The sequence below is a fragment of the Pseudorca crassidens genome, chromosome 16 (assembly GCF_039906515.1).
Source record: "Pseudorca crassidens isolate mPseCra1 chromosome 16, mPseCra1.hap1, whole genome shotgun sequence".
Classification (NCBI taxonomy): Eukaryota; Metazoa; Chordata; class Mammalia; order Artiodactyla; family Delphinidae; genus Pseudorca; species Pseudorca crassidens.
In genome coordinates, this window is record NC_090311.1 from 17,433,550 (window position 1) to 17,459,759 (window position 26,210).

The 26,210-nt window shown below is 41.8% G+C and overlaps 1 protein-coding gene across 10 annotated transcripts in view; it reads right to left on the reverse strand.

Moving 5' to 3' along the window:
- Positions 1–26,210, reverse strand: part of VTI1A (vesicle transport through interaction with t-SNAREs 1A) — a 365,411-nt gene that overhangs the window by 62,483 nt on the left and 276,718 nt on the right. Inside the window, exon 9 of one of the 10 annotated variants that reach the window (XM_067709404.1) lies at positions 24,755–24,871. The exons of 8 other annotated variants lie outside the window; for them this stretch is intronic. In XM_067709404.1, the coding sequence (XP_067565505.1) occupies positions 24,763–24,871 (109 nt within the window). In that variant the 3' untranslated portion in view covers positions 24,755–24,762. Of the gene's footprint in view, positions 1–16,513; positions 19,132–24,754; positions 24,872–26,210 lie in introns of those variants that run through there. One more of the 10 variants, XM_067709409.1, reaches the window with a different exon arrangement.

A 26,210-nucleotide genomic window follows, 5' to 3' on the forward strand; every position in this document is an offset into this window, starting at 1 on the left:
ACAGAAAACTGTTTGGGGATTAACGAATGGAGTTCTGTAATCTGTTTACGGGCGCTGCTCCATGCAGGGACATATGGTCCATGTACAGGCCCTGGTGGCTTAGGGGGCCTGGATACCAACCAGCCCGGTCCCTCCCCTACCCCTCTTCAAACCTCACACACCTTGACTCAGATACTGCAGGTAGGTGGTGAGGCCCCAGTCTCAGCAGATCCACCCCTGCCCCCGTCCCTTCTCAAGCAGCCCGGGGCTCGGCTCACCCACTGGGAGTCCACTGTCCCAAGCCGGTATCTTCCTGCCCTAGGTGCCAAAGAAATGCCACAGAATTTTGAGTAAACTTATCTTCTGAGCAGAGTCCTCGAAAAGTCTTACATTCTCTTCAACCCTCAGGCCCACGTTTTTGACATTTCTAGACAATTCCAGAAAAAGGTCATAATTGAGAACTATATTTGATAGTTGCTATCTGAGAAGAGGTACCAACACGTTTCTTTCCTGGACCCATTCTAGAATTTTCCTCTGAAAACTCAGGCATGCGGATGCTGCACACACAGCGTGGCTCCTGCACGCTGGCACCGAAACAGAGAAGATATGACCTTTGCCCTCAAGGGTAGGGTCTGGACACCTCCACACCTGGTATCTTCAGGATTAGTGTGAATGCTTAAAAAATAACAGTTTTGGGCTTCCCTGATGGCGCAGTGGTTGAGAGTCCGCCTGCCGATGCTGGGGACACGGGTTCGTGCCCCGGTCTGGGAAGATCCCACAGGCCGCGGAGCGGCTGGGCCCGTGAGCCATGGCCGCTGAGCCTGCGCGTCCGGAGCCTGTGCTCCGCAACGGGAGAGGCCACAACAGTGAGAGGCCCGCGTACTGCAAAAAACAAAACAAAACAGTTTTATATCACTAATGTGTTGACAGTGGCACAACGTACAGGTGATAGAATTATTGTGCCATGTATTTTTAATTTGTACTTTTCAGAATTTTCCAAAATTTCTATAGTGAACTTTTACTTTTGTAGGAATATAATATGTTATTAAAAAGAAACTTCTTGGGAGCACTGCACAGACTCCATGAATTACATGGAGTCGAGTTAGGGACAACAGGCCAGGCGACATCCAGTCATGGTGAAAGGGGGTCTGAATCCAAAGAGGGAGGAGGGGGGATTTTAATGAGTGGGGCAGCCTGAGAGTCACAGCTGGCTTGGGCTAACTTCCTAGAGTGTTAAATCAAGTAATAACAAAAATATGACTGTGTTTTACATAACGAGATTTCATAACTTCCTGAGAAGTAAACAGTCCGTTCCCCCTTGGTTGTTTCCTCCTATGGAATGTCTACCTTCTTGCTTTCGGCTCAGCCTTTCCCCAAAGTTTTCTTTATCTATACAGAAGCACGATGGCCCAAACAGAATACCAACCCTATTCTCTCTGGTGGTCCAGCTTGCACAACAGGGGCTATATCAAATTGCAGGAAGATACGTGCTCCCTTCTCTCCCTGGCTCCTAGCTTCCTACCTATGCTGTGTGCAGAATTCTTCCTGTTACAGATTTAGAGTTGACCCTGGAAAGGACAGATGAAAATTCTCTGATGGTTTGAGTCACTCTGACCTAAAGGGTTTTCTCCCACTTTTACAATCCCCACGAGGTCCTGGACATAAGCTGAAATTGAGGCTTTCCTACCCATTAAAAAAAAAATCAAATTCTTTTCATATAATAAATTCACAGAGAATGATCATACTCTGTTCCTGGCTACTTCAACTCTGGGTAGGCAGAACACAAATCAGGGGGAAAAAGTCTACTTTTGCCCTTGCACAGTCTCTTTTCCCATACCAAGGGGTAAAGAGCTCATTTTCATTGTAATTGTATTTCTGAATGAGCGATGAAAAAATGATAGAAAAAATTTCTTGCAAATAGTGCATGGCATGTTATAAAACTATTAGATAACAGTAATTAGAGGTTTGGTTTCAACAGCACACGGTTAATCTGGAGGGAAAATGCTCACAGTTTAAGCAGAATAAACTCTAGGATTTGCACACTGTCTACCATTTTGAGAATAGTAACTCTGAGAGAAAAAAAGAAAAAAAGTTAACTCATTCTCCTTCCAAAGTGGAGAAAAGTGGCTTGGAGATGTTAGTTCTTTCTGGTTATGGGATTAAGGGTTGTATTATCTTTATATTTAAAAAAGTGAAGCTTCTTGGTTACTTCTCTCATGGACACAAACCTGGAGAAGGAATTCTTTTTTGCAAAAATAAGTTGTAAGTCTAACAGCTGATAAGACATATCACTCTGTATATGTTATAGGTAAACTCTCTATATATTGCCATCCTCTTAGGGGCAGTGTCTATGTTATGTAATCTTATCTTTTTAAAAGGTGATTTTTTTCCCCCAATGTATAACTAAATCTGATTTAATTTTAAGAAACTTTCTGTAAAATACATGTACCAATCAGGAAAAAAATCTTTTTTTCAGGTCACATGTCTTACTTTATTGATTTGTAAAATATGGTTTCAGAGCCCACAAACTATAGACCTCTAACATACCAAAAAAAAAAAAAAAAAAAAAAAGTGGTGGGTGGGGAGGATAAAGTCCATATAAGTGAAATGAAGGACCACGACTAAGCCTGTGTTATACCTGAAGCCAAACCACCACAGCCCCCATGACATGAAATTTAAGGAGGTAAATAGCAGACGTTGACCCAGCACCATAGTTCTTTCTCGCCAATAGACTGATACTGGAGTTAGATACCTTGGCACAGAAAACAATCCATGGTTTACTATGTGAGGGAGACATTTAGTCTGAAAGTTGTTCTTCACGTAAAGAAAGCAGGCCTTATAAACTCTGGTTGCCATAGCAGGGGAGGAAATACAGTTTTAGTGGGAATTTTCCCAAAGAATATTTCCACCGAGGGAGAATGATACCTTCAGCATTTTCAAAGGTTTCTCAAATGAGCACAAAGGTCAGAAAGTGCTAGAGCAACAGAAATGCAGTGGATGACATCTGTGCATTATTCTTTCGGGAATTGTGGCTGGTGAATAGGAGACTCTTCTGTATTAGGATATTAAATGCTGTCGTAGAGTAGCTGACAGTGTAATTCAAATAGCACAGACCAGGAAGGGACACAGGGGAGGATCAGAGGACAAAATGGAATCAGTGTGACAATGAAAGAGGAGGCTCTGGTTGGAACCAGACTGGGCTTGGCCCTGGGAACTCCTGACCATGGGTTTCACCACAGCTCAGGCAGGGAGGAATTGGTAATTGACACCTGGAAGCTCCTCATGACTGCATATTATGGTTTCTCTATACCTGTTTCCAGTTTATAGTTCTTTATGTGACCTATGCATAGTCATGCCTACACTACAACTTTGGTCCTTCTCAACCTGGGAAGAGAGACCGGCCTTTTCTCTGAATTCTGAGTTAAAAGAACTCTTTAGTTGTAGTTAAGAAGATGTACCTGGCACCTGATTGGATAAGACCAGGTAAATAGTAGCCATTAGAGAATGCTGTCTGACCTCTGCCTACTCTACCATCATGAAAACTCATCGTGAAGATGGTGGTGTGGGAAGACATGGAGTTAGCATCTCCTCACAACTAGGGCGCCTGACGGCCACTGGTGGGGGAACTCTGATGCCCAAGGAAACAGGAGGAACCTCAAAGTGAACCGGTAGGACGTAGGGGGACTGAGAGGGGAGGAGAAGTGGAGGCCAGACAGGATTGGCGCCTCTGAGGCTGGGGAGATCAGGAGAGGCAGGTGGGAGGGACTCTCCAGGAAGGGCGGGAGGGGAGCAGAGGGCAATCGCCTGGCCCACTCGGGCCAGGGAGCCTGCTGAGCTCCCAGGCTTGTACCCCCCCACAAAGCCCCATCGAAGCCACGTGGGTCCTGGGGGCATAGGAGGGAGACCTGGGACATCAGGAGAGGCAGGCAGGAGGGGCCCTCCCAGACCAGAGGAGTGGGAAAGGAGCAGAGGGTGATTGCCCCGCCCACTCGGGTACGGGGAACCTGCTGAGCTCCAGGTGAGGTCCCCCACCCTCTGAGACCAGGGAGGGGGGCACGCCTGGGAGCCTTCCGTTCCTTGAGTCTAAGCCCCACCCCCCACGGCCCCCAGGGCCTTTTCCAGCCCTGTGAGTCCTGAGCATTGGCCCCGCCCACCACCCAAACCTCACCCTTGCTTAGGCCCTGCCCTCCACAGCCAAGGCCTTCCTCTACCCTTGTTTTTCTTTTCTCTTTTCCCTCCTCCTCTTTTTTACTATTGTGGTACTGATGTACCTTCCAGTTGTTGATTCATCTATATTTTTATTTTTATATTCTTCCTAAAATATCTGTTAGTTTCCTACTCTAATTTTAATTTTTACTTTGTTATTGCTTTTTTTTTTTTCCCGCCTCAGGCGGCTTGCGTGATCTTAGTTCACAAGTCCAGGGGCAGGCCAAAGCTTCTGCAGTGGGAGCTCCAAATCCAAACCACTGGACTAACAGAGAACCTCAGACCCCAGGGAATGTTCATTGGAGTGAGGTCTCACTGAGTTCCTCATCTCAGCACCAAGACCCAGCTCTACCCAACAGCCTGCAAACCCCAGTGTTGGAAGCCTCAGGCCAAACAACCAGTAAGACAGGAACACAACCATACCAATTAAAAATAAAGAAAAAGAGAGACGGCAAAACAACATGCCAAGTGTCAAGATGAAGGAACAAGGTAAAAACCTACAAGACCAAATAAATGAAGAGGCAATAGGCAATCTACTTGAAAAAGAATTCAGAGTAATGATAGTAAAGATGCTCCAGAATCTCGGAAATAGAATGGTGGCATAGATTGAAAAATACAAGAAATGCTTAACAGAGGTTTAGAAGAACTAAAGAACAAACAAACAGAGATGAACAACACAATAACTGAAATGAAAAATACACTAGAAGGAATCAACAACAGAATAACTGAGGCAGAAGAACGAATAAGTGAGCTGGAAGACAAAATGGTGGAAATAACTGCTGAGGAGCAGAATAAAGAAAAAAGAATGAAAAGAATTGAAGACAATTTCAGAGACCTCTGGGACAACATTAAGCGCACCAACATTCGAATTATAGGGGTCCCAGAAGAAGACAAAAAGAAAGGGTCTGAGAAAATATTTGAAGACATTATAGTTGAAAACTTCCCTAACATGGGAAAGGAAATTGTCACCCAAGTCCAGGAAGCACAGAGAGTCCCATACAGGATAAATCCTAGGAAAAACACACCAAGACACATATTAATCAAATTAACAAAAATTAAATTCAAAGAAAAAAACATTAAAAGCAGCAAGGGAAAAAAAACAAAAAGTAACATACAAAGGGATTCCCATAAGGTTATCAGCTGATTTTTCAGCAGAAACTCTGCAGGCCAGAAGGGAGTGGCAGGATATACTTAAAGTGATGAAAGAGAAAAACCTAAAACCAAGATTACTATACCCAGCAAGGATCTCATTATCTCATTCAGATTTGATGGAGAAATCAAAAGCTTCACAGACAAGCAAAAGCTAAGAGAATTCAGCACCACCAGACCAGCTTTACAACAAATGCTAAAGAAACTTCTCCAAGCAGGAAACACAAAAGAAAAAGACCCACAAAAACAAACCCAAAACAATGAAGAAAATGGTAACAGGAACATACATATCGATAATAACCTTGAATGTAAATGGATTAAATGCCCCAACCAAAAGACACAGACTGGCTGAATGGATACAAAAACAAGACCGGTATATATGCTGTCTACAAGAGACCCACTTCAGACCTAGGGACACATACAGACTGAAAGTGAAGGATTAGAAAAATATATTCCATGCAAATGGAAATCAAAAGAAAGCTAGAGTAGCAATACTCATATCAGATAAAATAGACTTTAATATAAAGACTGTTACAAGAGATAAGGTGGGACACTACATAATGATCAAAGGATGAATCCAAGAAGATATAACAATTATAAATGTTTATGTACCCAACATAGTAGGAGCACCCCAATACATAAGGCAAATGCTAACAACCATGAAAGAAGAAATCAACAGTAACACGATAATAGTAGGGGACTTTAACACCCCACTTACACCAATGGACAGATTATCCAAACAGAAAATAAATAAGGAAACACAAGCTTTAAATGACACAATAGACCAGATAGATCTAATTGATATTTACAGAACATTCCACCCAAAAGTGGCAGAATACATTTTGTTCTCAAGTGCACAGAGAACATTCTCCAGGGTCGATCACACCTTGGGTCACAAATCAAGTCTTGGAAAATTTAAGAAAACTGAAATCGTATCAAGCATCTTTTCTGACCACAATGTTATGAGATTGGAAATCAATTACAGGAAAAAAACTGTAAAAAACACAAATACATGGAGGCTAAACAGTGCGCTACTAAATAACCAAGAGCTCACTGAAGAAATCAAAGAAATTAAAAAATACATAGAAACAAATGACAATGAAAACACGACGACCCAAAACCTACAGGATGCAGCAAAAGCAGTTCTAAGAGGGAAGTTTAAAGCAATTCAATCTCACCTCAAGAAACAAGAAAAATCTCAAGTAAACAATCTAACCATACACTTAAAACAACTAGAGAAAGAAGAACAAAGAAAACCCAAAGTCAGTAGAAGGAAAGAAATCATAAAGATCAGAGCAGAAATAAATGAAATAGAAACGAAGAAAACAATAGCAAAGATCAATAAAACTAAAAACTGGTTCTTTGAGAAGATAAACAAAATTGATAAACCCTTAGCCAGACTCATCAAGAAAAAAAGGGAGAGGACGCAAATCAATAAAATTAGAAATGAAAAAGGAGAAATCACAACCGACACTGCAGAAATACAAAGGATTATAAGAGACTACTACGAACAACTATATGACAATAAAATGGACAACCGCAAAGAAATGTACAAATTCTTGGAAAGGTACAATTTTTTTTTTTTGTGGTACGCGGGCCTCTCACTGTTGCGGCCTCTCCCGTTGCGGAGCGCAGGCTCCGGATGCACAGGCTCAGAGGCCATGGCTCACCGGCCCAGCCGCTCCGCGGCATGTGAGATCTTCCCGGACCGGGGCACGAACCTGTGTCCCCTGCATCGGCAGGCGGACTCTCAACCACTGCGCCACCAGGGAAGCCCGGAAAGGTACAATTTTACAAGACTGAACCAGGAAGAATTAGAAAATATAAACAGACCTATCACAAGTAATGAAATTGAAACTGTAATTAAATATCTTCCAACAAACCAAAGTCCAGGACCAGATGGCTTCACAGTGAATTCTATCAAACATTTAGAGAAGAGCTAACACCCATCCTTCTCAAACTCTTTCAAAAAATTGCAGAGGGAGAAACACTCCCAAATTCATTCTACGAAGCCACCATCACCCTGATACCAAAACCAGAAAAAGATATCACAAAAAAAGAAAATTATAGACTAATATCACTGATGAACATAGATGCAAAAATCCTGAACAAAATCCAACAGCACATTAAAAGGATCATACACTATGATCAAGTGGGATTTATCCCAGGGATGCAAGGATTCTTCAATATATGCAAATCAATCAATGTGATACACCACATTTACAAATTAAGGAATAAAAACCATATGATCATCTCAATAGATGCAGAAAAAGCTTTTGACAAAATTCAACACCTATTCATGATAAAAACTCTCCAGAAAATGGGCATAGAGGGAACCTACCTCAACATAATAAAGGCTATATATGACATTCTATATGTCAAAGGCTATATATGACATATATGACATATATATGAGCATTCATCATACTCAATGGTGAAAAACTGAAAGCATTTCCACTAAGATCAGAAACAAGACAAGGATGTGTACTCTTGCCACTCTTATTCAACATAGTTTTGGAAGTCCTAGCCACAGCAATCAGAGAAGAAAAAGAAATACAAATTGGAAAAGAAGAAGTAAAACTGTCACTGTTTGCCAATGATGTGATACTATACATAGAAAATCCTAAAGATGCCACCAGAAAACTACTAGAACTAATCAATGAATTTGGTAAGGTTGCAGGATACAAAACTAATGCACAGAAATCTCTTGCATTCCTATACGCTAATGATGAAACATCTGAAAGAGAAATTAAGGAAACACTCCCATTTACCATTGCAACAAAAAAGAATAAAATACCTAGGAATAAAGCTACCTAAGGAGACAAAAGACTTGTATAGAAAACTATAAAACACTGATGAAAGAAATCAAAGATGACATAAACAGATGGAGAAATATACCATGTTCTTGGATTGGAAGAATCAATATTGTGAAAATGACTATACTACCCAAAGCAATCTACAGATTCAATGCAATCCCTATCAAACTACCAATGGCATTCTTCACAGAATTACAACAAAAAATTTCACAATTTGTATGGAAACACAAAATACCCCGAATAGCCAAAGCAATCTTGAGAAAGAAAAATGGAGTTGGAAGAATCAGGCTCCCTGACTTCAAACTATACCACAAAGCTACAGTAATCAAGACAGTATGGTACTGGCACAAAAACAGAAATGCAGATCAATGGTAGAAGATAGAATGCCCAGAGATAAACCCACGCACACATGGGCACCTAATTTACAATAAAGGAGGCAAGAACAAACACTGGAGAAAAGATAGCCTCTTCAATAAGTGGTGCTGGGAAAACTGGACAGCTCCATGTACAAGAATGAAATTAGAACACTACCTAACAGCGTACACAAAAACAATCTCCAAATGGATTAAAGATTTAAATGTAAGACCAGACACTATAAAAACTCTTAGAGGAAAACAGGAAAAAGACACTTTGACATAAACCACAGCAAGATCTTTTTTGACTCACCTCCTAGAGTAACGGAAATAAAAACAAATATAAACAAATGGCACTTAAAAGCTTTTGCACAGGAAAGGAAACCATAAACAAGACAAAAAGACAAGCCTCAGAAAGGGAGGAAATATTTGCAAATGAAACAATAGACAAAGGATTAATCTCCAAAATATACAAACAGCTCATGGAGCTCAATATTGAAAAAACAAACAATCCAGTTAAAAAATGGGCAGAAGACCTAAACAGACATTTCTCCAAAGAAGATATACTGATTGCCAACAAACACATGAAAGGATGCTCAACATCACTAATCATTATAGAAATATAAATCAAAACTACAATTAGGTATTACCTCATGCTGGTCAGAATCGCCATCACCAAAAAATCTAGAGACAGTAAATACTGGAAAGGGTGTGGTGAAAAGGGAACCCTCCTGCACTGTTGATGGGAATGTAAATTGATACAGCCACTATGGAAAACAGTATGGAGGTTCCTTAAAAAACTAAAAGTAGAACTACCATACAACCCAGCAATCCCACTACTGGGCATATACCCTGAGAAAACCATAATTCAAAAAGAGACATGTACCACAATGTTCATTGCAGTACTATTTACAATAGCCAGGACATGGAACCAACCTAAATGTCCACTGACAGATGAATGGATAAAGAAGATGTGGCACATATATACAATGGAATATTACACAGACATAAAGAGAAATGAAATTGACTTATTTGTAGTGAGGTGGATGGACCTAGAGTCTGTCATACAGAGTGAAGTAAGTCAGAAAGAGAAAAGCAAATACCGTACGCTAACGCATATATACGGTATCTAAAAAAAAAAAAAAAAAAAAAAAATGGTACTGATGAACCTAGTTGCAGGGCAGGAATAAAGACGTAGACATAGAAAATGGACTTGAGGACACGGGGTGGGAGGGTGAAGCTGGGGCGAAGTAAGAGTACCATCGACATATATACACTACCGAATGTAAAATAGTTGGCTGGTGGGAAGCAGCAGCATAGCACAGGTAGATCGGCTTGGTGCTTTGCGATGACCTAGAGGGGTGGGATAGGGAGGGTGGGAGGGAGGCTCGAGAGGGAGGGGATGTGGGGACATATGCATGCATATGGCTGATTCTCTTTGTTGTGCAACAGAAACTAACACAGTATTGTGAAGCAATTACACTCCAATAAAGATCTATTTAAAAATTAAAAATAAATAAATAAAATAAAATAAATTAAAAAAAAGAAAACTCACTGTTGAGCAAAGGAAGCACAGCTGCCACCTGCAAGCACTGAAATACCTTAAAGTGACTGTCTAACCAATGAGTGTAGAGATCAACTCCCTATCTTTGCAGGTACGTGGTATTAAATTCATCCTTTCCTGTGGCTTTTCTTTTTGCACCATTCTAAAATGCATAATCTCTAGGAGTTGGGTCTAGTGGCCTAGACTATCTCTAGGGTCCCAGACTCTTATTCCAGTTCTTTGTTTTAATGGAGAGATGGACAATTTTAGTTCTTTTATTGATCCAATTGACAAAGGTGACTATAACTGCCTCTAGTGAGACCATAAATTTTAGATTAACAATACTTTAAATGATATCTTAACTGCTACCCCATGATGCCTAACAGGGTCTGAATAGTTTGTTTTACAATTGTTCCTCCCTATCTCTCAGGATCATATGAAGATAAGACAACACCTCTACTGTCTCGAGTCATTTGGAAGAGAATGCTCTCTAAATCCAAGGAATGGTATGATTTCTATGATTCTATGAAGACATTTACAGGATTCACAGGGATAATTAACATGTGTTTCTCTGCCTCTCTCACTATATATCAATATCTCTCTTCACTTCTTAAAATGTGCTCAGTATTCTCTCAAGGTGCACACTTCGCTGCCACATATAAAATTGCTTAATGCTAATAAAATTGCAAAGGGCTTTGCCCTAACAATTCCAATCATGCTATTAAATGCAGTTAATGAAATGAAAGAGATAAAAGAAATAGTTTCCAGAATTCAGCCTAGGTGTATCTTGGGCAGAACATCTACAAATACTTGAGGCCATGTGTTCCAACAGGAGGGACTTGGGCTAATAGTTCTTAAAGCAAAAATCTTGTGGCCAAGAGCATCTGTACTAGAAATGTTTATGTACAACCAATCAGGCTTTATTGGGTGGTGCAGTGAATCAGACTCTAGGAGATCACCCCAGGTAGGCAGCAGGTTGGATAGAAGGCAGTTGTTGACCCACTGGTATTTAAAACAATGATTTGAAGGTCGCATGCGTCTTAGCAGACCACAAACCCATGGTCTTGCTTCTCTCACCTTCCACTGACCCTTCCTCTTAAGGTGCAGGATACACTGTTGGGTATTCTCCCTTTCTAGACTGCCCTTGGTGAACATTACAGGTGAATTTCAACCAAATTCCAAAGTGAGAAAAAGAGAGCCTACTGCTTCCAGAACTGGCCCTGCACAGAGCTGGTCTGGCCCAAAGTCTTACCACTTAGTAAAGAGCAATACCCACTGCATAGTTACCTGCTTAATACTGGCGCTTGGTAGGAATGGTTCTTAACCTGTTTGGGACTTGGCCGTCTCTCAGTGGAAACAATATAGTACTAGAATTACATTACTCACAGCCTAGGCAGAAATGCAAATTAGACTGTTTTGTTTGGCTTAGTTGATGTCTGAAAAAGCTTGGATTGAATGCTTTAAGATAGTCCATGCACACCTTGGTTCACCCCAGGCCCTCCACTTCCTGTTGTGTAACATTTGGCCAGCCCCACCTGGCACATTTATGTGACCCACCTGCTCACTCAGATATCTGACCTCTGGTCTAGAAGCGAAGGTGCATCTTTCAGGGTCTTTCCTTAGTAATTATTCAACACTGCTGTCTTCCGTCTGTATGATTAGTTAACCAGCAGGGAGTTAATTGTTGAGTTCCTACTGTGTGTCTGCAATGCTAGATGCTGGCATCACAGAGGTTACTCCCTGCCTTCTAGAAGCTTGCTCTCTAGTCCATGCCCCGGCCCGTCAGTGCTCTTTCTGATAAAAGACAGACTACCATCCCATGAAACCTTTCTTCAGCCCTTACAAAGAAAGTGACCACAATCTTCTTTTCTCTCCCCTGAAAGGATGAGCACTTCACACCAAACACCAGTTTAAGCACTGAAATTATTCTATAGGACTACGAAACCTGCAGCATCCACGTTTACAGTTCAAACAGATAAGGAAGGGGGAAAAACAACTCACATCTAGGAGACAGTAGAAAAAGAAGAGAACAAAACACATGTTCATACACTTGCCCTTAAAATCAGGGGAAAACCAATTGGGAAACTTTCATTTTCTTGTTGGATGTCTATTTAAAAAAATCCCATGTGATACGTGTGTCTATGGAAACCTTCGTTATCTCAAAGATAGGTACTAAAGGCCGTTGTTGCCATGGAACGAGCAGTATTTGCTTTTTATTCTATTGCACAATATCTAATTACAGAGACCCTGATAAAATTATGCATTCCTAAGCACAAATTAAGGCCATTCTACAGGAGCCTTCATGCACATACTTTATTTGTCAAATTTCATTAAAAACAAAAATCAGGGATGACTTTGGGGTAAGCAGTCTAACCAGACTCATCCCCTTCCAAGATGGAAATTGTCTTAAGCCTGTATTTGGCCCTGATGGAGTGTCCGAGGTGAAAGGTCAGTTCCCTTCCTTTATTCTCCCACAAAAGCCTAAGTCGAAACTCTAAAGCCCCTTCTCCCATTGGATGCACAGGATACATATTTAAAAATCAGTCTCTTTGTTTCCTCTGGAAATACAATAATCAATTTAATAGCATGGAAGGCCGAGCTGCTCTTTTGAAAAGATAACATGTTACAAAATACAGTTGATACCCCTTCCCCGTAGCTTGTGCTTCTGCCCATGTTTCTATTTTTTACTACATATGTATGCATCTATAAACAGGTGTACTATTTTTTTTAACATAATGCTCTATACGCAGCACTTCAAAAATTATCTTTTGGGGCTTCCCTGGTGGCGCAGTGGTTGAGAGTCCGCCTGCCGAGGCAGGGGACACGGGTTCGTGCCCCAGTCCGGGAAGATCCCACACGCCGCGGAGCGGCTGGGCCCGTGAGCCATGGCCGCTGAGCCTGCGCGTCCGGAGCCTGTGCTCCACAATGGGAGAGACCACAGCAGTGAGAGGCCCGCGTATCGCAAAAAAAAAAAAAAAAAAAAAAAATTATCTTTTGACTCAACATAATAGTTCCAGGATGCATATGTGTGTGCACATGTGTGTATGATTCACTTATGTATTTTAACTACCATACAGTGTTCTGTTGTATTGACCCTCCCCCACTGATGAATCTTTATGTCGCTTCTAAATTGCTGCTTTTCCAATGTTGCAATGAACATACTGGTACGTGGCCTTTTCTCAGTACCTGCAAAGATTTCTCTTAAAGTATTAAATTGGAGTATAGCTAAATTAAAGAGAATCAATGTCTAGATCCCTAACTTCCATATGTATTTTTATTTGTTGAAGCCAGTCTTCTGAGACTATGCCTGTGATCCAAGTATCACGCCAGCGTTCTTTCACCACCGTGTTTCCTCAGTTGCCTTCTCCCACTTCACTAAGTTGCTTTGCCCTGGGTGTACTGGCTCCCCAGTGCCAAGTAAAGAGACGAGACAATAGGAATGACTGCTGTAAGTAGCTGCTCCTTTCATCAAGGACCACAGATCCAAGCTGGAGCTTTGAGTTTCTCCCAGTTTTACACATATTCCTGTGAAGGGTGATGCACGGTGCTCAGTGGGTAATAGGATGGTCTGAATTCAGACATATTGTACAGTGAAGTGGTGCAAATTTTGACAGTTTTTGTTCACTGAAAGTGTAATAACTTTACCTTTTTCATCTCCTAATTTATTTTCAAAGAATGCAGCTTTCTTGATAGTCTTGTGGGGACAAAGCAAAGAAAGTGTCTGAAGATGTACTGATGGTGGCAGCACCTTACACCTGCCTTGTGACAGATTCACAGAGAGGCTTGACGCTCTCTGCTCCATACGTCCACCTCCTTCCTAGCTTCCCAGCTACTTCAGAACTAGAATTCAGAGCGACAAGCTTCTCCCAGGGACATGTACTAACACATCTGTTTAAATGGAAAAAATGAAATCAGACTTGTTCTATCAGAAAACGAGTCCACTGGATTGTTTCATTTACAGTGAAGACTGGTTTTGCTAATTGGGCTACGCAGAGGATATTTCCCTTATTTAAACGAGCTCAATCCGTTGCTTCAAGGTTTTGAGAATATATTTAAAGTGCATAAGATAATATCGTTGTCTTCAACAATGTTCTACTGGCAAAGATGGATCAACGTGAACAATAACTTGATTTTCCCCAACTCTTTTCAAGAATATTTGGTTAAACAAGGTGCCTCAAGGAGAAAAAGAGTAACAGGTGTCATTTGTGTGAGATACTTGTGTACACAGTCACTTAGGGCACTTCCTGCTTTTGGAACAAGCAATAAAGAACTTGTTGGGCAATTTCCCTGCATCTCTGCTGAGGAAGGTAAGTCTGGGGAAAACGTGGTTGGTTCAGGTAATATGATAACACGTATTACTGTAGGTGAGTCACCAACGGTAGGAATAAAATAGGGTTTATTTAAACAGCTCTTTTGTTGCTGTAGACTGAGAATCTAACCACCTCAGGAAAAAGGGCGTAGCCTCTCTTGGAAGTCCGCCTCCTCGTCACAATTCTGAAATGTAACCTCAGATCTCATCGCTGGATGACAGAACTGCCACGAAGTATTTAGGATGCCCCTGTCTGCTTGGGTGAGGCTGCGCTGAGGTGAGCATGTCAGCAGCCTATGGTAGAAGGAGTGTCTTACGTAGGAAGCCTAGTGCTGCCTCCACCGTGACCAGCCATAGGTCACTTCCTCTCTCGGGGCCTCAGTTTCTCCTTCTGTGAAATGAGGGGATGGAGCACATATTCTCCTGAGGTTCCCTCTCCTCATCCTGGCCTCTCCAATGTGACTACAAGGCCCAGGCTGGTGCTTCCCCCGGGACCTGGCGTTGAATTGCCACCATACCCTACACCTGGACCAGGTGAATATGGCTTTCCTTCTGGAGAACTTTTCAAAAACTTCCTGGTAGAGATTTTAGGTACAAATGGGTAACACACAGGGAACCCTGTTCAGCCTCCAAGGAGCAGCAACATGACTTTAGATTCTTCACAGGAACCTGAGTTTGCCAGAAGGAAGCAGCCACACTCTCCTTAACCCTTCTGAGAGCTTCCTTTTACACGGCTTGGGCCTCCGAGCAGGGGTGGAGAAGAACTAAGCATGTATCAAGCCTTTCAGAGCTCAATAAATATTTATTTTGCTCCCTTACCAATATTCTTATGTTTTATTCTAGGCACCCTAAGAGAAAAAAAAAAAGCTAATAAGGGTACTTGTGGCACATAATAAAAAGAATCCTTGTTTGCTTTATACATATGTCAAATAACAGAGAGTTTCTCAAAGTACTCCCCCACTTTTTTTTTTTTTTCTGCGGTACGTGGGCCTCTCACCGCTGAGGCCTCTCCCGCTGTGGAGCACAGGCTCCGGACACGCAGGCCCAGCGGCCACGGACCATGGGCCCAGCCGCCCCGTGGCATGTGGGATCCTCCCGGACTGGGGCACGAACCCATGTCCCCTGCATCGGCAGGCGGACCCTCAACCACTGCGCCACCAGGGAAGCCCCACTCCCCCTTTTATAGGAACTGTTCAGAGAGGTAGGGTGATCCCTGAGCAGGGAGACAGGAATGGGATGTAGATGGACCTCTCCCACGTATAAGAGTAGATAAGTGTGCAGGCTCCCAAGCCCGGCTGCTTTGGTTCAGATCTAGCCTCCACCACCTGTTGGCTGTGTGGCTGCGTTGGGTAAATTACTGAATCTCTCTAAGCCTCATTTTCTTCATCTGTAATTTGAAACAGCCTCATAGGTTTCTTAACGAGGATCAAATGAAATAAGCAATGTAAACTCACTCAGCCCAGGGACTGGAGCATAGCAAGGGCTAAAATATATTATTACTATATTTTTATCATGTCACCCTACAATTCAGGCATATGAGGAAGTGATTCCCTTGACTTATTCAGTCGGAAAATCTAGCAGTTGAGCAGTCAAATCTGTCATTTGTGAGAGCAATACATGCTGAGTTTTCTTTCCTCCTAGGCATTTTTTTCCCACTATAAAATGGAAAGCCAGATCAAATTTGCTCAGCTAATTCTGGCCTGAGAGGTGTACTCAGGACCCTCAACATTTGCCTTACAGGTCAGGCTTATCAGCTCACGCTTGTTAGTGCGAAAAACTCCTTTCCTATCACTGCTTCTGCCACTTTCCTTATCCTGTCTTTCTTCTGGAACAAGTGGACTTGCAAGATACTTCAGCCCCTGATTTGGCAAACACACTCGTTCTGTGAGAGAGCGTTCCGCCCATGTGAACAACCGCGGGTCCCAGACATTGGAGGGTTTATCAGAAAAAGCCTTTCTTCTGCAGGCGCCAGGGCGTGGAGAGCAGGGCCCCTGCTGGCTGTCCCCCTTCTAATGAGGACTGTCCCACCACTTCCGAAATATGGCTTTTAGGGACACCAGAATAAACGTAAGGGACTGTACTATATTTATCAACCCTTGGGGCGGCCTGAGAAATATTCCCAGCTGGATGAGGGGCAACATGAATTTTAGAACATGGGTGGAGGAGAGGCATGACTTTTGTTTAACACAGAGCTGTTGGAAAATCTCTGTCATGATAAAATTTGTTTCCAACAGAGGCTGAGTTCCAGAGTCTTAAAGGAAGTTGGCCCAAGGGTGCACAGGAGTAGAGCACATCTGTTTCGAGATTCCAATGCCCATTTTTTGGTGTAGCAAATGTTGACTAATGGCGAAATGAGGTATTACCTCTCACCAGTCAGAATGGCCATCATTAAAAAGTCCACAAACAATAAATGCTGGAGAGGGTGTGGAGAGAAGGGAACCCTCCCGTACCGTTGGTGGGAATGTGAATTGGTGCAGCCACTATGGAGAACAATATGGAGGGTCCTTAAGAAACTAAAAATAGAGCTACCATATGATCCTGCAATCCCACTCCTGGGCATATACCTAGAGAAAAACATGGTCTGAAAGGATACATGCACCCCAACTTTCACTGCAGCACTGTTTACAATAGCCAAGACATGGAAGCAACCTAAATGTCCATCGACAGAGGAATGGATGAAGTAGTGTGGAACATATATATATATAATGGAATATTACTCAGCCATAAAAAGAATGAAATAATGCCATTTGCAGCTACATGGATGGACCTAGAGATTGTCACACTGAGTGACATCAGATAGAGAAAGAGAAATATCGTATGATATCGCTTATATGCGGAATCTAAAAAAAATGATACAAATGAATTTATTTACAAAACAGAAACAGACTCACAGACTTAGAGAATGAATTTATGGTTACTGGGGGGAAGGGAGGTGGGGAGGGATAGTTAGGGACTTTGGGATTGACATGTACACACTGCCGTATTTTAAATGAGTAACCAACTGAAGACCTACTGTATAGCACAGGGAACTCTGCTTAATATTATGTAACAACCTAAATGGGAAAAGACTTTGAAAAAGAATAGATACATGTATATGTATAACTGAATCACTTTGCTGTACACCTGAAACTAACACAACATTGTTAACTACACTCCAGTATAAAATAAAAAGTTAAAAAAAAAAAGATGAGTTAACATAATTTAATAGATAAGAGCTTGGCCTCTACAGACTGGGTTCAAGTCCTAGCTCTGTCACTTGCTACCCAAGTAACCTTGCTCGAGTTTGCAAAAGCAAATGCAGCTTCTCAGCTCCCGTCCAGCCTTCAGGGTCAGTCTCTCACTTGTTTGGCCTCCTTCCAAGGCCCTGGGAGAGGCCCTAGAAATATGTTCACTTGGTCAAATATTTTTTACAATTTGTAAACATAAGACATATTAACTGCAATCCTTTAGGATGACCGTCTCTTTCTACTCTGACTCTCCCTTGTGTTGGGTAGCACTGGAGTGGCCATGGGGAAAAGCTGAGTTAGGGATAATTTACTTCGGATGCAGTGGGATACGCTTACATGTTACACAGTCATTTCCATGTTTGGGCAGGTTATTGCTAGCTGTCCTGGGCTGGAAACGGCCAACTCATCTAGTGTTGGGACATGAAGGGCCAGGGCCAGAGGTCATACTGTCATATGAACATGCCTTAGAGCAACCGGCTCCAGAGGCATATGGGAGGTACAGAAAGAAATGCACGGAGCCAGAGCTAAGTGTGTGGAAAAAATTCCAAATCTCACAGCTCCATATCTGGGAAAAAAGTGAGATGTTTCTATTTGACGACGATCTTAAAAACTTACATGATTATTACTAATGTTGAACTATGAAGCAAAAAAGAAGCTTTAAATATACTCTCCATAATTAAAAAAAAGTTTGCTCAACCACGTTAGAGGAAAGACTGAGCATCCTCTGTTCTCGTCATAGAAAATGATATTATGAAATACTTGTTAGATGAAGAAATGACCAAAGAATATGCAGCCAAAAATATAGGGGGAAAAAGTATTAAATGTATGTCAAGTGGTTAATAATAAAACTATGTGATTTTTCTGAACTTTGAGGTGTCTGTAGTATTTAACTCCCTTTAAAATTTTGTTGTACTTTCTTTTCTTAACCTAAACAAATATTAACTAATTTTGAATTTAACCTCCCCTCATCAAAGTATCCCCAAATTTGGATTCCACAAAACTTGGATCTGCCCCTGGATGTCTCAGAGTTTCCTGTGAGGATGAAATGAGATGAGTTATGTAAAGTGGCAGCCTCTGCAAGGTAGCTGGCTTGTAGTAAGAATTCCACTATGTATATATTTTATAATCGAGACAGCTTCCCTGTCTTGATTCTCGATCTGATATACATATGCTTGTGGCAAGAGCGTGGAGGCTGAATTGGAAGGGGCTGAGAACTGAGGCAGGGAAGCCAATTCTGAGTCTAAGCTAATGATCTAGACAAGAGAAGATGCGACCTGGATTTTGGTTTCCTCTTGTAATGTGCAATGGATATCTGTCTCTCTGCTCTGAGGCTAACCACAGAAAACTGTCACCTTTGAGGTTTGAAAATAACTGAATATCGGCAATGTCTTATGGTTTAAATATCTGGAATATAAAAAACTCAAACCAACAAGAGAAAAGTGCATTTTTTCTCCAGAAGCATGTCATCTCTCTTCCTCTCACAGGGCAGCTCCCAATATTTCATGTGGATTTCTTCAAGGTACTGTGCACTTGGTCTTGTAAACTTCTCCTGAGGTGGAACGGGAACTTCATTTTTATTTGTAAAATATTAATTCTTAAGCTTGTGCTGGGAAAAGGGGTGTTCATTTATTATGAAGGGTGTTCACTTATTATGTCCTATTTTTAATTTCTGAAATATTTGATTAAAATGTATATAACAGAAGTATTTATCCTTTAATTTTAAAGGGTACTCTCTTGAGAGAGAAAATTGAGAGGCAGCAGAAACTTCTCTGACTAGTCCTTTGTGGTGGGAAATTCGTCAGTCTTAGGTTTACCATGCTGAGTTGAAAGCCAAACCTCAGGAGATCCGAACTTTCCACAAGCAGAGAGAGTTGAGAGTGAAAAATCTCATGAGTATGTCTAACTGGGCTCTGGCTAGCTGGGGCGGAAGTGACATGGCTCAGACACATGTATTGAGGATGTTGTTGTTAATAGTTAATGGTTACTGAGTATTGACAGCTTTCAAGGGGAAGCCACATGGCAGGACAGATTAGCCCCAGTCCTTTGCCCAAGCATACAGCCAGCCGGAAGATGGATGGCAATCCTTTTGTTGCAAATACTTATGGATGACTGAATGAAATAATGAAATAAACAAAAAGATGTCTAAGAGAGACATCTGTGGTAAGTAGTAAACATTTCCAGGCTGGCGAGTTTCATCTTATGTAAGAGCTAATGTGAAGGAAGATGATTTATAATGGGTCTGCACATTGTTTCAGAGGGACATTCATGGATTTGATGGTGGGATAGTAAATTTAACCTCTGAATCCTAATAATGTTCTGTTTTCCAGATGAGCTCAAGGCTTGTCATATTCTAGACCTGGAAAGCATAAATGGCATTATCTTTGTATATACAAATAAAAATCAATTCATTTTCCAAATGTTTAACTCATTCAGGAAGAGTCACACACACCACACACACACACACACACACACACAAATAGATTCCAGCTAAATCAACAATGTTAGCAAAGCTCTTTTTGCTTATCAAATCAGGATATATTAAGTTCAATAAAGGTGCTTGACTTATAAATCTACAAATAACCAGTTATTTTCCTAAGCATCATTTTGATTTATCATCTGAAGTAACATTTCCTGTTCCTTATAGTGGCTTTTTGTTAACTTTCCCCTTAAATAGAAGGAAGTAGTACATCTTTAAATAAAAATATCTCAATAAACTATATCCTCTTGACTATAAAAGGACTATATTTTCTTCCTATGAAAATGATAATAGAACAGAAATGCTGACCAGAAACCTTTTCTCCGTGATATTTTTGGACAAAACACCAGAGGCTGTATTTTCTTACAGACTTGACATCCTGAAAGGAGACCTGAACTAGAGATAAACTAGAGATAAACGCTAGAGATAAACATATTGTCATTCAATGCAAACCATTTAGCACCTCTACTCCTGGAATATTTCGAGCTACTTGTGGAATCATCTTCTCAAATCCACCAGTCTACTTCACCATACTGGAAGGACAAAAACAGTTTTGGGTTTCTCATGCTCTACAAATACAGCCGTATCTCAAAGCCAAGTTTCAGGCTGCCCCAACTCATGTCCCCTAGCAACTCTGCTAATCTGACCTGGCTATGAAGGCTAGGAAGCTGGGTTCCCTATCAGTCTGTTTACTTAACACATGTCACATCTAAAATAAGGATTGCTTTAGCTGAAAAAGCAAGTCATTTATAAGTGTGCATTTATAAGGGCAAAAGTCAAGGCAACTGAGCAAACCACTTGTCAACTTATTTAGAGGAAATTGTGTAATCAACTTAACATACCAGTTAGCCTTTACCTGCAAGGTCAAGCTCAGAGTTCCTGTATATCACCACACTGGCCTATTAATCACTCCGCAGGAAATTCCACATTTTTCTTTAGATTAAACTATAGAAAGTGGAGTGAGAACAGAATCGAGAGGATTTCCTGTTCGTTTCTTTGTTTCCTCTGACTTGGTTGATGTTTCATGATTTACATTTTTTTTTTGACTTGCTTGCTACAGAATTTAAAATAGGTTCCAAATGATAGATTTCAATACGCATCGCTAAAGGGAGCTGTATTGCACAAGGGTAGATCTAGGTATTTGATGGCTGGGTGCCAACTTACTGCTGTAGATTCCAAGTGGAGATAGAAAGCATTGACATTGTTGAACAAGTAACAGATATTTCATTCGGGGGGGGGGGGGGAAGGACATAAGCTACTAAATTTAAAACCATTTCCCCTTCTTTTCATGTTGCCAAAAAAGTCCAGATATGTGGTTTTTGAAGACTTCCTAATTTGAGGCATGATTCTCTAAAAAAAAAAATCACCTTGAAATACCTTTAAAATTTTTTACCTGAAACTGTCTTTAACTTGCCTTCATTTTTTTAAATTTATTTATTTTTTTTTTTGCGGTACGTGGGCCTCTCACTGCTGTGGCCTCTCCCGTTGCGGAGCACAGGCTCTGGACGCACAGGCTCAGCGGCCATGGCTCATGGGCCCAGCCGCTCCGCGGCATGTGGGATCTTCCCGGACCGGGGCACGAACCTGGGTCCCCTGCATTGGCAGGCGGACTCTCAACCACTGCGCCACCAGGGAAGCCCTTGCCTTCATTTTTAAACAGCTTAATTGAGGTATAATTCATATACCATGCCATTTACCCATTTAAGGTTTAAAATTCAATGGTTTTTAGTATATTCACCAAGTTGTACAACCATCATCACAATCAACTTTAGAAAATTTTCATCACTCCAAAGAGAAAACCCATTCCCATTAGCAGTCACCCTCCATTTTCCCTCAACCCCTCCAGCTCTAGGCAACCACTAATCTACTTTCTATCTCTACAGATCTGCCTATTCGGGACATTTCATACAAATGGATTCATATACTACACAGTCTTTTGAGTCTGGTTTCTTTCACTGAGCATGTTTTCAAGGTTCATCCAGGTTGTATTAGTATTTCATTCCTTTTTATGGCCAAATAATAAAATGCCATTTTATTTATCCATTCATCAGTTGATGGACATCGGGTTGTTTCTGCTGTTTGACTATTATGAATAATGCTGCTCTGAACATACATGTGCAAGTTTTTATGTGAACCTATATTGTCATTCCTCTTGGATACATATACCTAGGAGTGGAAATGCTGGTTTGTATGGCAGCTCCATGCTGAACATTGTAAGGAACTGTCCAACTGTTTGACAAAGTGGCTATGCCATTTTACTTTCTCATAAACAGCGGGTGAGGGTTTTGATATCGCCACATCTTTGTCGACACTTGTTATTGTCTGTCTTTTTTATTTTAGCCATTCTACTGGGTGTGAAGTAGTATCTCACTGTGGTTCAAATATTTTAAAGGAAATGTTCACAAGGGATTTCTGTATTGTTTTCCCCTGGCCAGGACTATGAACGCCAACTGCTGTATGACTGTGGTATCCGGTGCAGCAGACAAGATGGAAGGAAGTGCTGGAAACTTAGATAAAGTACACAAGAAGTTAGCTCAGAGACTTGGGATGGTCAGGGTCTTATCTTGAGTCTACAATGTTCTGAATTTGTAGATAATTAAAAACATAAAATGACTAAACCATTTGCAAAGGCCATTCAAAGCCGCAACTTCTTTTGTTGTTGTTTGGTATTTTCTTTGCCTGATTTACTTTAGAAGGACAAATTCAGTCTTAACTGCAATGTGTAATTTTAAAAAATGATTAATTTTGCTTCTGAAGAGCATTTGTAGCTACTGTTCTATTTGAGTAGCTTCCACGCTTATGTTTCCACTTTCTGGGGGGCTTGGACCCAGCAACCAGAAAGATAATCCTCTTTTGTGGACATTCCCACAGTTAACTCCACACACATCTGGATGGCAGTTCAATAGTCCACTGTTATTCAAACAATTTGTAATCACACATACTGTGTGTCAGCTAACAAGCCAGGGTGTATAGCTTTTCAGTATTCCATAGCACGCAGCACGCACAATTTACAAATAAAATAAAAATCTACAGCAAAGACAACAGCACATTCTTCATTGAATAACCGAGTAAAAAGAGTGTCTCTGTTGAAAGACAAGACACCACTTGTTATTTTGACGGTCAGTGAAAAGAGGTATAGAAAACCATATTTCATCTGTTAAGACTTTTAACATGGCCAAGTTCCAAATCTGTAGCGTTGCAGAATCTGGGGCCATATGTTTCTTTAAGCTGAGCTCGAATCAGAGGTGGCCAAATAACCACCAGCAGTACGAAACGCACCTGACAAAATTCTCCGGGCTCATCCCTCCAAGTCATGGTAGATGGGGGAGAATGGGAAGGACGGACGTCTCACCATCGTCAACTGTTTTTCTCATTACTTTCAGCTGGGAGGATGTTGGGAGGGAGAAGTCGAGTTCAACTCCCCAAGTGGCTAACAGTTTTGGAAACAAGGGGTTTGATAAGACCAGAGGAAGTGAACTCGAGCTTGTCCTGAGAAAAAAGGGCTGGGGACAGGCACTCCGCATATACAGCCATCGAGACCCCAGACAAGCCATTAAGATGACAAGGTGGCGGAAATAGCATGCCAACGACCAGTCATTGTGGGATAGGGAGGTGTTGGGAAATGCAACCAGAGGCGCAGCTGTGCAACATTCCACCTGCCCCGCCTGACTGGCAGCATGGTGGCCCCCGACCCTGAGGGGCTGCGTGCATCACTGGGAATCCGGAGCCCATTCAGAGCAAGGTAAGGCCTTGGAACACGTTGAGGCCTCACTGTGGGATCACTCAGCTAGGTCACTGCTTAAGTCCATAGGACTCAGGGACCAGATGACAAAGTATTTCTTACCCATGAGGGGTTTTCCCCCAGGGTTTCCCCGCTGGCTTTTAGCCCGCAATGCCATAACTTGACTCCTAGGCGTTGCTGAAAGCTCCTTAATAGAGGACAGCCCCAAGTCCAAGGTAAATACAGTTCTGTCATCTTGTAAACTCAACAGCCTTGTAAGAAAATAACCATTAAGATCCAGGTGGCTCAAGAGAGGAAGAAACTGTCACTGTTTAATCAGGTTGTATTGGGGAGAAAAGATGAGTTTCACATAGAACTTTGCATGTCTTTATTACTCTCCACCCAAATAATATTAATTCCTTTAATATTTCAGGTGTCTAGTCATTTTTCCCCAATATATCAGGCATTCACTGAGGACCTATTACGTGCCAGGAAGGGCACTGTATTCCGGAGATATAAAGAAAAAGGAAACACAATGCCTGCCCTCAAGGATCTCACAGCCTCAGAGGAGAGCCACTTCGACACTGTATAATTTATACCATGAACTGAAGGGGAGACAGAAGTCAGCGAGGAGGCCCAGAGGGAAGAATGGTTATTCCAAATGAGGGCTTGGGAGAGCTCCCAAGAGAAGCTAAGATCTAAGCTGAGCCTTGCCAGGTGAGTGAGCTCTACCCGGATGAAGGGAAGTGCAGGCAGAGAGAACATCCCGGGTGCTCTGCCAGTGACTAGTGCACATTACTTGCGGCTTGACTGAGGCCTCCTGCGTAGGACAATGTATCAGCCTGGCTAGAAACCAGGTGAGAAATCTAAACTCCCTTCCCATGCTCCACTCTCAGCATTCTGTTCACCCCAGGAATTGGCAAGGGAAACAATTGGATTGTGGTGCAGTGACAAACCCAAACTTCATTAACCGACCAGAACATTCATCTTGCCCTCTGGACGTTGGTGGACTTGCAGGAGGGCCTCATGGCCATGCCTAGAGCTGCCCACCGGGGCACACACCTGCATCTTCGGCTCTCTCCTTCACACCAGCTGGAAGGCAACAATGCTATGGCTCAGGCGTCAAACCAACAATAAATAGGAAAAGCAAAAAGAACTGCAAGAAAAATGACTCAGCAACAGAAAATCATCAATTTATAAAAAAAAAAATTTTTTTTTTTGATCTCCTAAAGTATGTCCTGAAAGGAAAGGCAGCCACAGACAGCTTTAATTTGCCAGATCACTGTAGGTCTCAGTGACCTTGACAGTCATCTTCACATGGATGGAGTGCTCTTGTTCTATTTTGGAGGTACTACTGCGTTTCACACATAGAAGCTTTGCCCTAAGATCACAGAGTTGGATTGAGACCTTACAGGCCATCCCTGCCACCTCCTGGGAATGCAGGCTCCTCGCTCACAATGTACCTAAAATACTGCATGCCCTGTCCCAGGCATCCCAGGGAACAGAAGATGGGGAAGAGACTTTCAGAATTCAGCCTTATTATTTTGCCAAGGACATCTTCTTTCAGTTCAAAATCATTTTTTAGTTATCTCCTTATGGGACAAAATGAATAATCCAAATCTCATTGGAATTTCTCCCTTTAAAAATAATTGTCAACTATTGAGCAGGCTTCTCCTTTGATCATTACAGAACCACAGAGCTTCAGTAGTAAGAGCCCAGACAAGTCATCTAGAACGACAGCACATTTGATGCCTATATCCCCTGTGATAAGCACCCTTGCTAAGTAGCCAGGTACTTTGTATATCAATCCTTCCACCAACATCATCTCACTACTAATTTTCCATTCAGGGCAGCTCTCTCAGTGAGAAAGTGTGCTCATTTTAAGCCACATATGCCTTCTAGTAATCTCCACCCACTGGTCCTGGGTCAAGCCTTTGGGGCCACAGAGATAGGTCTAATGATTCTTCTACAGAACAGTCCTTGTGAAAGCTGAAGAGTATTTGCTGTGTAGTATTTCTCACCATCTCTGACCTCTGAATGCACCCCAGTTTGCAAAGAAGGCTCTAATTTTGGAATCCAGAAGAGGTTTTGGTTTCTTATCAAAGAAGATGCTTTTAGAATCATGTCCTTCCTAGCATTCAATTTCTGTCTTCACTCTGCTGCTTGTTCCAACCAATGTAACTATTCCTTCATTCATCCCTCTAATCTAGCCATCCTTCCATCTACCTACCCACCCCTCTATCCATTCACCTGAACACCCATCCATCCATCCATCTGGTACTTACTGAGAACTTACCACGTGCAAGGCACTAGTCCAGGGACCAGGGTTAGAGTAGAGAACAAGATAAACAAGGTGTCTGTCCTTGTATAGCTTACATCTCACAATTATCAAGTAAATAAACAAAGAAAGAGAATAAAGTACAAGATAAGG